Here is a 16,074-nt window from a genome sequence, read left to right as displayed (position 1 = left end):
ATTAGATCCTGGAGGTTGGGGACCCCTGATCTGAAACACTTTATCATCATCATATTTGTGTGAAAAATTGTGCAGAATACGTGAGGGAAAATATAACAATCCTGCCATTCTTCCTAATTTTACCTTCTTGGCAAGTGCAAAGTCTTTTAATAGTTTCTCAGTGCTATTAACGGTAGGTAAACATCTCTGTGTACTATTACTATTATCTTACCAGAATTGGTCCAGACCACACATGCCACCTGCTTTCTGCACTTAACTTCTCAGACATTCCTCCAGTTGAATCTTCAATAACCCCAACTCAAGATTTTTAAGAGTTGCAGAATATTCCATAATTTAAAATATATCCAACCATGACCTAGCTTTTCTGTTATTCCCTCAAATTGTCATAGATTTTTACGTGTACTTTTGTTTTTCTGTAGAACAGATCCTCTTAAGTGAGGTTGGTGGGCCAAATTTTAATAACTTTTGCTAGATTATTCAAGAACAAACAACTCATTTTCACACAGACTGAATATGGATAAACAGGGCACCATATCCAAAACTGCAGTGGGTGTTTTCACTCATTTTAATTTTGCCAATCAAATGGGTAAAAAGTGATATTGCATTATTGCTTTAAACTATATTTCCATGACTGTTAAAAAGGCTGAGTGTTTTTCATGGGCTTTGTCCATTTTAACTTAGGTTTCTGTGAATTGCCTGTTCGTATAGTTTGTTTTTCCCCTGTTCAATTGCACGTCTTTTCATTTTTTATCAAAATGTGGGTGCTCTTTGGTCTGTTATCCAGACATTGAAAGTTTGCTTTTGACTTTGTTGATACTGATTTTAGCCATATAAAATGTACTATTTCTCATGTATTAAGCTATGTCGACTTTATGGTTTCTGCATTTTTTGACTGGCTTAAAAACGATCTATTGTGCCATTAGCTTCGTGTCAATGGATGACAAAACCCACCACAATACTGTAATTAGCCTCCAATTAAAATAAATAAATAAAATCATGGAAAAATCTATGATTGGGACTCGGTGTGTGAGGAAATAAAACAATTTAGTGGGGTTACTATTTATTTTACATATATTAATAGTAATAGAAATGTCAGTATAATGAGTGTTTGGGATAAGACTACGGGTGGTACTAGTGGAGAAGAATCTGCCTGCCAATGCAGGAAACAGATGCAAGAAATGCAGGTTCCATCCCTGGGTTGGGAAGATCCCCTGGAAGAGGAAATGGCAACCCACCCCAGCACTCTCGCCTGGAAAATTCCAGAGCAGAGGAGCCTGGTGGGCTACTGTCCATGGGGCTGCAAAGAGTTGGACACGACTCAGCTTTCATAATCAAAAAAGGAATGGAAAAGCCAAGAAGAAATTCAAACTAAGTGGGATGGGGTGAAAGAAACAAAACATTGTGCAAGTCAGCAAACATATGAAATGAGGAAGAAAATTAACTATTACAAAGAGAGGTGCATGGTGAGCGTAAAATGGGAGGAATAAAACCAACGATGTCAGTTGTCACAGTAAACGTAGGCAGATTGAATTTCATTATCAAAAGGCAGAGTATCAGATTTTATTTTAAAAAGTCCATCTGTAAGTTATCTGTGAAAATAAGTATATTAAACAAAAGTATTTTAACAAAGATATTAAAAATGAAGGGGTGAGAAAAGATACATTGGAAAGACTCAAACAAGGAGAAGGAGGTATGGTATATTAGTGTCAAATAAAGCAAAATTCAAGGCCTCAATCCTTGTCTTGGGAGGGGCTAGGAGGTCAAAAATTGGGAGTTAGAGCTGTCAAAGTAGTCAGAATTTCAGGGGTTATCATCTGGAGTGAAAAGAAGAGAGAAAAAGGAATGCAATGGTATGAGCCTCCTTGCCCTTTAAGGCATTTACCAACTTGTTAGAAGGACAGATCGAGAGGTAAAGACATATACATATACTCGATATAAAACAGATAACCAATAAGGACCTATTGTATAGCACAGGGAGCTCTCTTCATATTCTGTAATAGCCTATATGGGAAAAGAATCTCCAAGAGTGGATATATGTATAACCATTTCACTGTGCTGTACAGCAGAAACTAACACAGTATTGTAAATCAATTATACTCCAATAAAAAACAAAAGGGGTCGCAGCAGCCTTATGGTGCCAAGGAGACAAAAACTAGAGTTGAGAGTTCTTGGAAATGGAGACCGAAGTCATGTTCATTTGAGGTTGTGAAGGAATATATCCTAGGTATAAGGGTAAAATGAAGAGACCAGTGCTCACAAAAACGCATCCTAAACCTGGCTGGATTTAGGAGACCTAATTGCGAGAGACGCCGGCCCGGCAGCGCAGACGCGACGCGAGAGACGCCGGCCGGGGCGCAACGAACCACGCAAAGAGGTGCGGCCGAGAGGAGCTACCGCACGTCCAACAGGCGGTGGCTGCGCGGGCGCAGGAGGGCTGAGAGGAGCTACTCCGCGTTCAAGGTCAGGAGGGGCGGCCTTGAGGAGATACCCCTCACCCAAGGTAAGGTACAGCGGCTGCACTTTGCTGGAGCGGCTGTGAAGAGATTTTCCACGACCAAGGTAAGAGAAACCCAAATAAGACGGTAGGTATTGCTAGGGGGCATCAGAGGGCAGACACACTGAAATCAAAATCACAGGAAACTAGTCAATCTGATCACATGGACCACAGCCGAATGTGGTCCACTGGAGAAGGGAATGGCAAACCACTTCAGTATACTTGCCTTGAGAACCCCATGAACAGTAACAAAGGGCAAAGTGATAGGATACTGAATGAGGAATCCCCCAGGTCGGTAGGTGCCCAGTATGCTACTGGAGATCAGTGGAGAAATAACTATAGAAGGAATAAAGGGATGGAGCAAAAGCAAAACCAATACCCAGTTGTGGATGTGACAGATGATAGAAGCAAGGTCCAGTGCTGTAAAGAGCAGTATTGCATAGGAACCTGGAATGTTAGGTCCATGAATCAAGGCAAATTGGAAGTGGTCAAACAGGAGATGGCAAGAGTGAACGTCGACATTCTAGGAATCAGTGAATTAAAATGGACTGGAATGGGTGAATTTAACTCAGATGACCATTATATCTACTACTGTGGGCAGGAATCCCTTAGAAGAAATGGAGTAGCCATCATGGTCAACAAAAGAGTCCGAAATGCAGTACTTGGATGCAATCTTAAAAATGACAGGATGATTTCTGTTCGTTTCCAAGGCAAACCATTCAATATTACGGTAATCCAGGCCTATGCCCCAACCAGTAATGCTGAAGAAGCCAAAGTTAATCGGTTCTATGAAGACCTACAAGACCTTTTAGAACTAACACCCAAAAAAAATGTCCTTTTCATTATAGGGGACTGGAATGCAAAAGTAGGAAGTCAAGAAACACCTGGAGTAACTGGCAAATTTGGCCTTGGAGCACAGAATGAAGCAGGGCAAAGGCTAATAGAGTTTTGTCAAGAGAATGCACTGGTCATAGCAAACACCCTCTTCCAACAACACAAGAGAAGACTCTACACATGGACATCACCAGATGGTCAACACCGAAATCAGATTGATTATATTCTTTGCAGCCAAAGATGGAGAAGCTGTATACAGTTAGCGAAAACAAGACCAGGAGCTGACTGTGGCTCAGATCATGAACTCCTTATTGCCAAATTCAGACTTAAATTGAAGAAAGTAGGGAAAACCACTAGACCATTCAGGTATGACCTAAATCAAATCCCTTATGATTATACAGTGGAAGTGAGAAATAGATTTAAGGGACTAGATCTGATTGATAGAGTGCCTGATGAACTCTGAACGGAGGTTCGTGACATTGTACAGGAGACAGGGACCAAGACCATCCCCATGGAAAAGAAATGCAAAAGAGCGAAATGGCTGTCTGAGGAGGCCTTACAAATAGCTGTGAAAAGAAGAGAGGCGAAAAGCAAAGGAGAAAAGGAAAGATATAAGCATCTGAATGCAGAGTTCCAAAGAATAGCAAGGAGAGATAAGAAAGCCTTCCTCAGTGATCAATGCAAAGAAATAGAGGAAAACAACAGAATAGGAAAAACAAGAGAGCTCTTCAAGAAAATTAGAGATTCCAAGGGAACATTTCATGCAAAGATGGGCTCGATAAAGGACAGAAATGGTATGGACCTAACAGAAGCAGAAGATATTAAGAAGAGGTGGCAGGAATACACAGAAGAACTATACAAAAAAGATCTTCACGACCAAGATAGTCACGATAATGTGATCACTGACCTACAGCCAGACATCTTGGAATGTGAAGTCAAGTGGGCCTTAGAAAGCATCACTACGAACAAAGCTAGTGGAGGTGATGGAATTCCAGTTGAGCTATTTCAAGTCTTGAAAGATGATGCTGTGAAAGTGCTGCACTCAATATGCCAGCAGATTTGGAAAACTCAGCAGTGGCCACAGGACTGGAAAAGGTCAGTCTTCATTCCAATCCCAAAGAAAGGCAATGACAAAGAATGCTCAAACTACCGCACAATTGCACTCATCTCACACGCTAGTAAAGTCATGCTCAAAATTCTCCAAGCTAGGCTTCAGCAATATGTGAATCGTGAACTCCCAGATGTTCAAGCAGGTTTTAGAAAAGGCAGAGGCACCAGAGATCAAATTGCCAACATCCGCTGGATCATGGAGAAAGCAAGAGAGTTTCAGAAAAACATCTATTTCTGCTTCATTGACTATGCCAAAGCCTTTGACTGTGTGGATCACAATAAACTGTGGAACATTCTGAAAGAGATGGGAATCCCAGACCACCTGACCTGCCTCTTGAGAAACCTGTATGCAGGTCAGGAAGCAACTGTTAGAACTGAACATGGAACAACAGACTGGTTCCAAATAGGAAAAGGTGTACGTCAAGGTTGTATATTGTCACCTTACTTATTTAACTTATATGCAGTGTACATCATGAGGAACACTGGGCTGGAAGAAGCACAAGCTGGAATCAAGATTGCTGGGAGAAATATCAATAACCTCAGATATGCAGATGACACCACCCTTATGGCAGAAAGTGAAGAGGAACTCAAAAGCCTCTTGGTGAAAGTGAAAGAGGAGAGTGAAAAGGTTGGCTTGAAGCTCAACATTCAGAAAACAAAGATCACGGCATCTGGTCCCATCACGTCATGGGAAATAGATGGAAAAACAGTGGAAACAGTGTCAGACTTTGTTTTTTTTGGGCTCCAAAATCACTGCAGATGCTGATTGCAGCCATGAAATTAAAAGACGCTTGTTCCTTGGAAGGAAAGTTATGACCAACCTTGATAGTATATTAAAAAGCAGAGACATTACTTTGCCAACCAAGGTCCGTCTAGTCAAGGCAATGGTTTTTCCCGTGGTCATGTATGGATGTGAGAGTTGGACTGTGAAGAAGGCTGATCGCCGAAGAATCGATGCTTTTGAACTGTGGTGTTGGAGAAGACTCTTGAGAGTCCCTTATACTGCAAGGAGATCCAACCAGTCCATTCTAAAGGAGATCAATCATGGATGTTCATTGGAGGGACTGATGCTAAAGCTGAAACTGCAATACTTTGCCCACCTCATGCGACGAGTTGACTCATTGGAAAAGACTCTGATGCTGGGAAAGGTTGGGGGCGGGAGGAGAAGGGGACGACGGAGAATGAGATGGCTGGATGGCATCACCGACTCTGTGGACATGAGTTTGAGTGTACTCCGGGAGTTGGTGATGGACAGGGAGGCCTGGCGTGCTGTGATTCATGGGGTCGCGGAGAGTCGGACATGACTGAGCGACTGAACTGAACTGAACTGAACTGAATTGTGGCGCAGACGCGAGCGACGCCGCCCCCGGCGCAACCAACCAGACAAAGAGGCGCAGTGGAGAGGAGATATCCCACGCCTGAGGCCAGGCCCAGCAGCCGAGAGGAGCTGCCCCACGTCCAACAGGGGGTGGCTGCGTGGGCGCAGGAGGGCCGAGAGGATCTACTCCACGTTCAAGGTCAGGAGGGGCGGCCTTGAGAAGATACCCCTCATCCAAGGTAAGGTACAGCGGCTGCACTTTGCTGGAGCAGCTGTGAAGAGATTTTCAACCACCAAGGTAAGAGAAATCCAAATAAGACGGTAGGTATTGCAAGGGGGCATCAGAGGGCAGACACACTGAAATCATAATCACAGGAAACTAGTCGATCTGATCACATGGACCACAGCCGAATGTGGTCCACTGGTGAAGGGAATGGCAAACCACTTCAGTATACTTGCCTTGAGAACCCCATGAACAATATCAAAGGGCAAAATGATAGGATACTGAATGAGGAATTCCCCAGGTCGGTAGGTGCCCAGTATGCTACTGGAGATCAGTGGAGAAATAACTATAGAAGGAATAAAGGGATGGAGCAAAAGCAAAACCAATACCCAGTTGTGGATGTGACAGATGATAGAAGCAAGGTCCAGTGCTGTAAAGAGCAGTATTGCATAGGAACCTGGAACGTTAGGTCCATGAATCAAGGCAAATTGGAAGTGGTCAAACAGGAGATGGCAAGAGTGAACGTCGACATTCTAGGAATCAGTGAATTAAAATGGACTGGAATGGGTGAATTTAACTCAGATGACCATTATATCTACTACTGTGGGCAGGAATCCCTTAGAAGAAATGGAGTAGCCATCATGGTCAACAAAAGAGTCCGAAATGCAGTACTTGGATGCAATCTTAAAAACGACAGAATGATCTCTGTTCGTTTCCAAGGCAAACCATTCAATATTACAGTAATCCAGGCCTATGCCCCAACCAGTAAGGCTGAAGAAGCCGAAGTTGAATGGTTCTATGAAGACCTACAAGACCTTTTAGAACTAACACCCAAAAAAGATGTCCTTTTCATTATAGGGGACTGGAATGCAAAAGTAGGAAGTCAAGAAACACCTGGAGTAACAGGCAAATTTGGCCTTGGAACACGGAATGAAGCAGGGCAAAGGCTAATAGAGTTTTGTCAAGAGAATGCACTGGTCATAGCAAACACCCTCTTCCAACAACACAAGAGAAGACTCTACACATGGACATCACCAGATGGTCAACACTGAAATCAGATTGATTATATTCTTTGCAGCCAAAGATGGAGAAGCTGTATACAGTTAGTGAAAACAAGACCAGGAGCTGACTGTGGCTCAGATCATGAACTCCTTATTGCCAAATTCAGACTTAAATTGAAGAAAGTAGGGAAAACCACTAGACCATTCTGATATGACCTAAATCAAATCCCTTATGATTATACAGTGGAAGTGAGAAATAGATCTAAGGGACTAGATCTGATTGATAGAGTGCCTGATGAACTCTGGACGGAGGTTCGTGACATTGTACAGGAGACAGGGACCAAGACCATCCCCATGGAAAAGAAATGCAAAAGAGCGAAATGGCTGTCTGAGGAGGCCTTACAAATAGCTGTGAAAAGAAGAGAGGCGAAAAGCAAAGGAGAAAAAGATATAAGCATCTGAATGCAGAGTTCCAAAGAATAGCAAGGAGAGATAAGAAAGCCTTCCTCAGTGATCAATGCAAAGAAATAGAGGAAAACAACAGAATAGGAAAAACAAGAGAGCTCTTCAAGAAAATTAGAGATTCCAAGGGAACATTTCATGCAAAGATGGGCTCGATAGAGGACAGAGATGGTAGGGACCTAACAGAAGCAGAAGATATTAAGAAGAGGTGGCAAGAATACACAGAAGAACTGTACAGAAAAGATCTTCATGACCAAGATAGTCACGATAACGTGATCACTGACCTACAGCCAGACATCTTGGAATGTGAAGTCAAGTGGGCCTTAGAAAGCATCACTACGAACAAAGCTAGTGGAGGTGATGGAATTCCAGTTGAGCTATTTCAAGTCTTGAAAGATGATGCTGTGAAAGTGCTGCACTCAATATGCCAGCAGATTTGGAAAACTCAGCAGTGGCCACAGGACTGGAAAAGGTCAGTCTTCATTCCAATCCCAAAGAAAGGCAATGACAAAGAATGCTCAAACTACTGCACAATTGCACTCATCTCACACGCTAGTAAAGTCATGCTCAAAATTCTCCAAGCTAGGCTTCAGCAATATGTGAATCGTGAACTCCCAGATGTTCAAGCAGGTTTTAGAAAAGGCAGAGGCACCAGAGATCAAATTGCCAACATCCGCTGGATCATGCAGAAAGCAAGAGAGTTCCAGAAAAACATCTATTTCTGCTTCATTGACTATGCCAAAGCCTTTGACTGTGTGGATCACAATAAACTGTGGAACATTCTGAAAGAGATGGGAATCCCAGACCACCTGACCTGTCTCTTGAGAAACCTGTATGCAGGTCAGGAAGCAACAGTCAGAACTGTACATGGAACAACCGACTGGTTCCAAATAGGAAAGGGAGTGCGTCAAGGCTGTATATTGTCACCTTACTTATTTAACTTATATGCAGAGTACATCATGAGGAACGCTGGGCTGGAAGAAGCACAAGCTGGAATCAAGATTGCCAGGAGAAATATCAATAATCTCAGATATGCAGATGACACCACCCTTATGGCAGAAAGTGAAGAGGAACTCAAAAGCCTCTTGGTGAAAGTGAAAGAGGAGAGTGAAAAGGTTGGCTTGAAGCTCAACATTCAGAAAACAAAGATCACGGCATCTGGTCCCATCACGTCATGGGAAATAGATGGATAAACAGTGGAAACAGTGTCAGACTTTATTTTTTTGGGCTCCAAAATCACTTCAGATGCTGATTGCAGCCATGAAATTAAAAGATGCTTACTCCTTGGAAGGAAAGTTATGACTAACCTTGATAATATATTAAAAAGCAGAGACATTACTTTACCAACAAAGGTCCGTCTAGTCAAGGCTATGGTTTTTCCCGTGATCATGTATGGATGTGAGAGTTGGACTGTGAAGAAAGCTGATCGTCGAAGAATTGATGCTTTTGCACTGTGGTGTTGGAGAAGAGTCTTGAGAGTCCCTTGTACCGCAAGGAGATCCAACCAGTCCATTCTAAGGGAGATTGATCCTGGGTGTTCACTGGAAGGACTGATGCTAAAGCTGAAACTGCAATACTTTGGCCACCTCATGCGATGAGTTGACTCACTGGAAAAGACTCTGATGCTGGGAAAGGTTGGGGGCGGGAGGAGGAGGGGACGACCGAGAATAAGATGGCTGGATGGCATCACCGACTCGATGGACATGAGTTTGAGTGAACTCCGGGAGTTGGTGATGGATAGGGAGGCCTGGCGTGCTGTGATTCATGGGGTCGCGGAGAGTCGGACACGACTGAGCGACTGAACTGAACTGAATTGCTAAAGTTAATGGACCCCTCTCTGAAGAATGACAACATCGACACAGTCCACATATTTATTTTTCCAATGTCTATATTTAATAAAATTACCAGGCTTAGCAGCTGACAGAACCTAATAGAAAAAGACTCTAGAAAATAGAAATTCCCAGGTAACTCAGATACCCAGATACCTGTGATTAATATTTAAGAAAACAGATGAAAGCACAGTTATTCCAGAGTACTTGCGTGTGTGTGTGTGCACGTGCACACTGTCCTGTCTCTTTGCAGCCCCATGGACAGTAGCCTGCCAGGCTCTTCTGCCCAGGGAATTTTCCAGGCAAGAATACTGGAGTGGGTTGCCACTTCCTGCTCCAGGGGATCTTCCTGACCCAGGGACTGAACCCCATCTCTCGAGTCTCCTGCATTGGCAGGCAGGTTTTTTTTTTTTTTTTTTTTAACCACTATCACCACCTACATACTAGAATCTACACAAAAGAATCAAGTGGGAATTCTAAAAACTAAACATGCTAGTACTAAATTAAGAAAACAAACATAGGCTTAACAGCCAATTAGAAATAGCTGGTGAGGGGATTAACAACCCAGGAGAAGAAAAGTCAGTAAAATGACCCGGACTAAAGTAAGAATTGAAAAGTGAAAAATGTAGAAAAGCATTTAAGAGTCATGTGTGCATGCTCAGTTGTGTCCAACTCTTTGCGGCCCCATGGACAGTAGCCCGCCAGGCTCTTCTGCCCGGGGAATTTTCCAGGTAAGAATACTGCAGTGGGTTGCCATTTCCTCTTCCAGGAGATCTTCCCAACTCAGAGATCTAACTGATGTGTCTTGCATCTCCTGTATTGCAGGACTCTCTACTACTGAGTCACCTGGAAAGCCCCTTAAGAGTCACAAACATGAGTAAAAGTTCTATCATGCGAGAAACTGGAGTCTAAGAAGTTAGTGGAGGACGGGAGAGAGAATGGAGCAGAAGCGATATTTGAAAAGATAATGACCAAGATTTCTCCCAAACTGACAAAAGGCACTGAGCTACAAATTCAGGAATCAGTACAAACACGACACAGGACGAGAGCAAAACTAACCCACACTCAGGAACATCACAGTAAAATTGTTAAAATGCAAAGATAAAGATCCTAAAGGGTGGTAAGAGGCGGTAGATTACAAACACGTCTGACAGCAAAGTTCTTACTAAGAAACAATGTAAACTGGAACTTTAGAACATCATCCGTAACTTGCTGGAAACATATGACTCCCAAATTTGAATCCTATACTGAACAAAAATATGCTTACAATGAAGGTGAAATAAACATGTGTGTTATAAAAGCAATAAAGCTGAAATGCACCTATGTGCTATTCTGAAAGAAATTCCTCAGGAATTAGGACTGTTAACCCAGGGAGAATCATGGAAGTGACAGAAGTAATAAATAACAACAGAAAGGGCCAATACGTGAAAAAAAAACGCGAAGTGAACAGGACGTTTATGATGACTCACAGGGTTAAAGATAAACAGAAAACAGTGAAAACAACACAAAGGATGGGGTAAACTGACTGAAATACGCCAAGGTTTCTGAATCATTTACGAAGTGATAAAGTAATTCTATTAGCCTCCTTTAGGGCAAAAATGAATGTTATAATCACTAAAAGGATTTAGAAGACTGAGATAACTAACAGTTCTATAAAGGGGAAATAATGAATTGACCATTCTTGATTAGTGCAAAAGAAGGCAAAAATGGAAAGCATCTGGAACATAGGGAAAATGGGAAATAAAAAGAAAATCGACATGGTAAATTTAAATCCAAATATATGTAGGTTACATTAAATACAAATAAAATAGTCCAATTAAAAGACAGACTGAATAAAAGCAAAACTTTATATGCTTCTTACAAGCAATGTTCCTAATATTTATATGAAGTCAAAAAGGAGTTTGGCAGTAACAGGATGGAATAGAATATATCTAGATAATAAGACCCTAGAATAAAACCTGGCATAGATATACTAATTTCAGATGAAGCAGACTTTAAAACAAGAAGCATTGCATTTAATGATAATGAATCAATACAAAAGACAAACTTTGCATGGAGCTAATAATCCATAACAAGGTGGAAAATGTAAATAAAAACGTTTAAAGAGTTTTGTGATATAAAGATACCATTTTAAAAGCCACCAGGATGAAAAAGATTTAGAATTCTATATAACCTTTAAACTTTAAAGCACATTCCTATTTAAATATTTCAAGATCTTAAAGAAAGAAATCTCCCAAATTTAATAAAGCCACCAAAAGAAACCTTAAAAGAATAACAATCCAACTAATCAAATCATACAAATCCAACTTCATTTATGAATATATTCCAGGCAAGCAAGAGCAGTTTTGATATTCAAATCTGAAAGAAAACTAAATACATCGATAAACTGAAGGGGAAAAACTGGTATCAGTAGATGCTGAAAAGGCTTTAATAATTGGTAGAAGAAAGCATGTTAGACCATACATAAAATTTCCAGCCTAAGGATTTAAATGTGCAACAACAAAAATCAATGGAAATGGAAACATTAAAAATACAATTCAGGAGAATATTTATGCTACATTAAAATTCCATGCACAGAGGAACCCGGTGGGCTACAGTCCATGGGGTTGCAAAGTCAGACACAATTGAGTATGTGCCTACCTTCCCTAGGACTGACTTTTTTTTTTTTAACCTTTACCAACTTCTCAGCCATACCTCTCACAGATTTCTGGTACAGAGCCTAGGTAACCTCAGGGTTTCTTGTATTTTCTTATCTGCCTTCTCTGACTACATGGTCAGGGACCACAAAACGCGCACCCAAGGACATAGTGGCTATGCAATAAACGTTTGGCCAAATGGATGAATGATGGCTCCTGACTGTCTCCTTCACAACCCATTCCAGCCTGCCTGACTCCTGGGGCGATAGCTGGAAGGACCAGGAAGCAGATTGTGTTTGGGGCAGTAGTATGAGTGTTGGCTTTCAAATAGAATTGCCCTGGGGTGACTCCTGGTTGTGAGTTATGTCATCTTGTGCAACTTCTTTCTCTGCAATTTATCCCCTGAAAGGTGCTTTGAACACTACTGTGTCTCTGGTCGCTGTGCAGAAATAGTCCTTACTACTAGGGCTTCCCAGGTGGCACATGGTAAAGAATCCACTTGCCAATGCAGGAGATACAAGAGACATGGGTTTGATCCCTGGTTCAGGAAGATCCCCCGGAGTAGGAAATGGCAACCCACTCCAGTATTCTTGCCTGGGAAGACACACACACACACACACACACACACACACTACACACCACACCATACACACACCACACACACCCCACCCCCAGTGAAATCAGTAGCTTCCCAGGGCTTTTACATGCAGCTGAGATTGAGCACCACCAACCCTTCATTCTCTTGATCCTAGTAGGAAGAGTTCAAGATTGCACAGGCCCAGAAGCTGCAATCATATTTTGGGAGCAACATCTGTTTTCTCAGGAAAGAATTTGCCGAGTTCAGCAGTGACAGCAGGGTTTGGTGCCGGAAGCTTAGAGTCCTAGCCCTGACATTAGTTGGAAAGGTGGCCCAGGAAGCCATACACCTTTCTCTGCCCTGTTTCCTCAGTCCTTCAAATAAATACAAAATAAGATCTCCCACTCTGCCTGCTTCAGACTGTGTTGTGAAGTTTAAAATGGAAATCAGCTAGGACTTCTAACAATGCTGAAATCACACCGATGTAGTTTGTTAGTGCTCCCATCATGTTTGTTGCTCAGTCATGTCTGACTTGTGACTCCATGGACTATAGCCCGCCAGGCTCCTCCGTTCATGGGATTTCCCAGGCAGGAAAACTGGAATTGGTTGCCATGCCCTCCTTCAGGGGATCTACCCAACCCAGGGATCGAACCCCGGTCTCCTGAGTCTCCTTCACTGCAGGCAGATTCTTTACTGTCTGAGCCACCAGGGGCGATCCCTTAAGTCAATTAAATAAGTTCCCATCATAATCGAGCACAATCTTTGCTATTCACTAGCTTTGGCCATTTTACTCTTTGAACCCATTTCCTCATCCATAAAATGGAGTTACCTACTCTGCAGATGATGTATTTAACAGCAAGACAAACCACAGGACCTGAAAAACACAAGCTATCCTATTATTGTGCTTGCTATCCCTGTGGTAAAGAATCCGCCTGCCAATGTAGGAGACATGAGAGACTCGGATTTGATTCCTGGGTTGGGATGATCGCCTGGAGAAGGAAATGACAACCATTCCAATATTCTTGCCTGGGAAATCTCTTGAGCCTGGTGGGCTATAGTCATGGGACCGCAAAGAGCTGGACATGACTGAGTGACTCAACAATAATTCATTCGCATTTTTTATCATTACAAAACTGTGAGTAGACTCCCACAAGTCCTTGATGGCAAGCCTGCCAACAAATCCCATAGCTTCTCATGTGAGAGACACTGGCAGCCATGTGGCCCTGGTGGGATTGTGGTTTCCACTTGGCAACTTTAAAACTTTAAAAACGACTCCCGGGGAGTCTTTGGTTGTGAACCAAACCGGCTGAGGTGACAGATGCAATTCACTTAGCTGCCGGGGAGCTGTCTCTGGCTTCCACTACCTGGGCTTTTCTGACTATTAGGAGTCTGACAGAAAATCAATACTGGCCACAGGTAGATGTGTAATCAGCCTGTGAAGTGGGTTGGAATCCTCCGGCTTGTATCGTAACAGGACGGGGAAGCATTACAGAGATGCTGGGTTCTCTGTGACTAACTCCTGCCGCCAGCTGTCATCCTTACCGCTACCTCTCTTATGGTACCTGGTACCTTTCTCTACCCCCAGAAACTGCATTCTCCACTACTGGGCTCTGTTTTCTTACAGTGACCACAAGTCCAGTGATTATAAACACTGAGGTCTCTGGGAAACTCAAGATTTAGAAATTCAGCCACTTGAATTTTGTGAATTTGAAAGTGTAAGGTGGGAAAAGTTTTTGAAGGTGGCTATAGCACAGTTGCTTCCCTGGTGACTCAGTGGTAAAGAATCCACCTGCGCTACAGGAGACGTAGGTTCAATACCTGGGTTGGGAAGATCTCTTTGGAGAAGAAAACAGCAACCCACTCCATTATTCTTGCCTGGGAAATCCCATGGACAGAAGATCCTGGCAGGCTGCAGTCCATGTGGTTGGAAATGAGTTGGACACGACTTAGTGCTAAACACACGCACAGCACAGTTATTCTGTTTTGAGTCTATCAGTGTATATGGATATTCTTACTTGTGCAAAAAATACAAATGTATGTTGTCAGCCTGTGACATTAACTGATTTTTCTTTCCTAAAGCAAAGCTGAGAATTACTCTGCTATAACATATCTTGCAGCAAATAGAACAATTGATTGAGGATGTCAGGGTTCAGTGCAAAAACAAACAAAAACCCACAACAGAAGTCTACTTAGAAGGCACGCACTGTCATTTGAAATGAGAGTCTGAAATACCGTTCCACTTACCCACTGATATAGTCCAAACAGCAATTATTTTCAGAAACGCCTTTGTTCTGGAGTTGAACCGGCTGTGATGGATGGGGTTCTGAATGGCAACATAGCGGTCCAGGGAGATGGCACAGAGATGCATGATGGAGGCCGTGGAGAAGAGCACATCCAGGTAAATCCAAACCGCGCAGAGCTTGCTGGGCAGAGGCCACCGGTACCCTGGGTTGCAGAGGGTTAGCATTAGCGAGTGACCTTGAGTTTCTCTGGCGTATGAAATTTACCCTGCTTGAATAGTTTTCATCCTGGGAAAAGGCACGGTTAACAGCAAAGGGCAACACAAGATATTTTCAGTACTTCAGAGCAGCCTGATGTCAACTCTACTTAAGTAGAGTAAGACTGCACTGGTTGAACGCAAGACTTGAAACCTTATGGCTGGAATCATGCTGGTGTGTTGTAAACTCAGGCTCTGCCTCTTCAGGGTTTCTCTTGTTCAGTCTCCTCTACCTAACAATATCTGCTTCTCTTTGTTTTTAATGACTTAGGTTGGGAGTTATGATGTACTTTGAGTTCCTCTATCAAAGAACCCTGGGGAATTTCATGGACAAGGGAACCTGATCAAAGAATCCTATTAGCTACTTATTTATTGACTTATTTTTTTTTCAGACTGTAGGTTTCCTGAGGTTAGACTATCTCTTAGCCATTGCTCGGTCTTGCACAGTGATGGCATTTAGTAGTCTGCCAAAAATGCTATTGGTGTGGATGAAGAAATGATTAAAAATCCAGACTGGCCACATGTGCTCGCTAAGTTTCTTCAGTAGTGTCCTGGGAGACCCCATGGACTATAGCCCACCAGGCTCCTCTCTCCATGGGATTCTCCAGGCAAGAATACTGGAATGGGTTGCCAAGCCCTTCTCCACAGACTGGGTACATGCCTTCATGAAAATGAATCTTCCCTAATAATGCTTTGGGGATTAAACTCAGACTGGGGGGATGTGAGGCGGGGCAGGAGGGATGAAGACAATGGTGAAGAAAAGCATGGTATTCTTCTGAGGACTGTTTCAGGGAAGTGATGCTTAAACTTGAAGGAGCCTCAGAATCTCCGAGGTGGTTTCTTAAAATGAGCCACTGGAGCCCACCTCCAGGTGTTCTGATTCTATGCATGTGCAGTGGAGCAGGAAGAATTGCATTTCTAACAATTTCCCAGCTGGTACTGATGCTACCGGTCCAGGAACCACACTTGGGCAACCACTGCCTGGGGCAGTGGTTCTCACCCGGGGGTGCACATTAGAATCAGTTGAACAGCTTTTCTGGGGGTCCTGATATCCAGGAGGGTGAGTGGAAGTCGGACCTCAACATTAAATTGA

At 42.8% G+C, this 16,074-nt stretch overlaps 1 protein-coding gene across 2 annotated transcripts in view; it reads right to left on the bottom strand.

The window, feature by feature from the left end:
* The window catches only part of HTR2A (5-hydroxytryptamine receptor 2A), a 70,785-nt gene that overhangs the window by 51,393 nt on the left and 3,318 nt on the right, over positions 1 to 16,074 (bottom strand). For both annotated transcript variants that reach the window (XM_055426091.2, XM_055426092.2), the window contains exon 3: positions 14,729 to 14,929. In XM_055426091.2, coding sequence (XP_055282066.1) covers positions 14,729 to 14,929 — 201 coding nt within the window. The remainder of the gene's footprint in view (positions 1 to 14,728; positions 14,930 to 16,074) is intronic.

This window comes from Moschus berezovskii, chromosome 13, assembly GCF_049115385.1.
Source record: "Moschus berezovskii isolate FMDL1 chromosome 13, NW_MosBer_1.0, whole genome shotgun sequence".
In the NCBI taxonomy this organism is placed as follows: Eukaryota; Metazoa; Chordata; class Mammalia; order Artiodactyla; family Moschidae; genus Moschus; species Moschus berezovskii.
The sequence above is the reverse complement of the archived record's forward strand: the minus strand, read 5'-3'. Positions and strand labels throughout refer to the sequence as shown.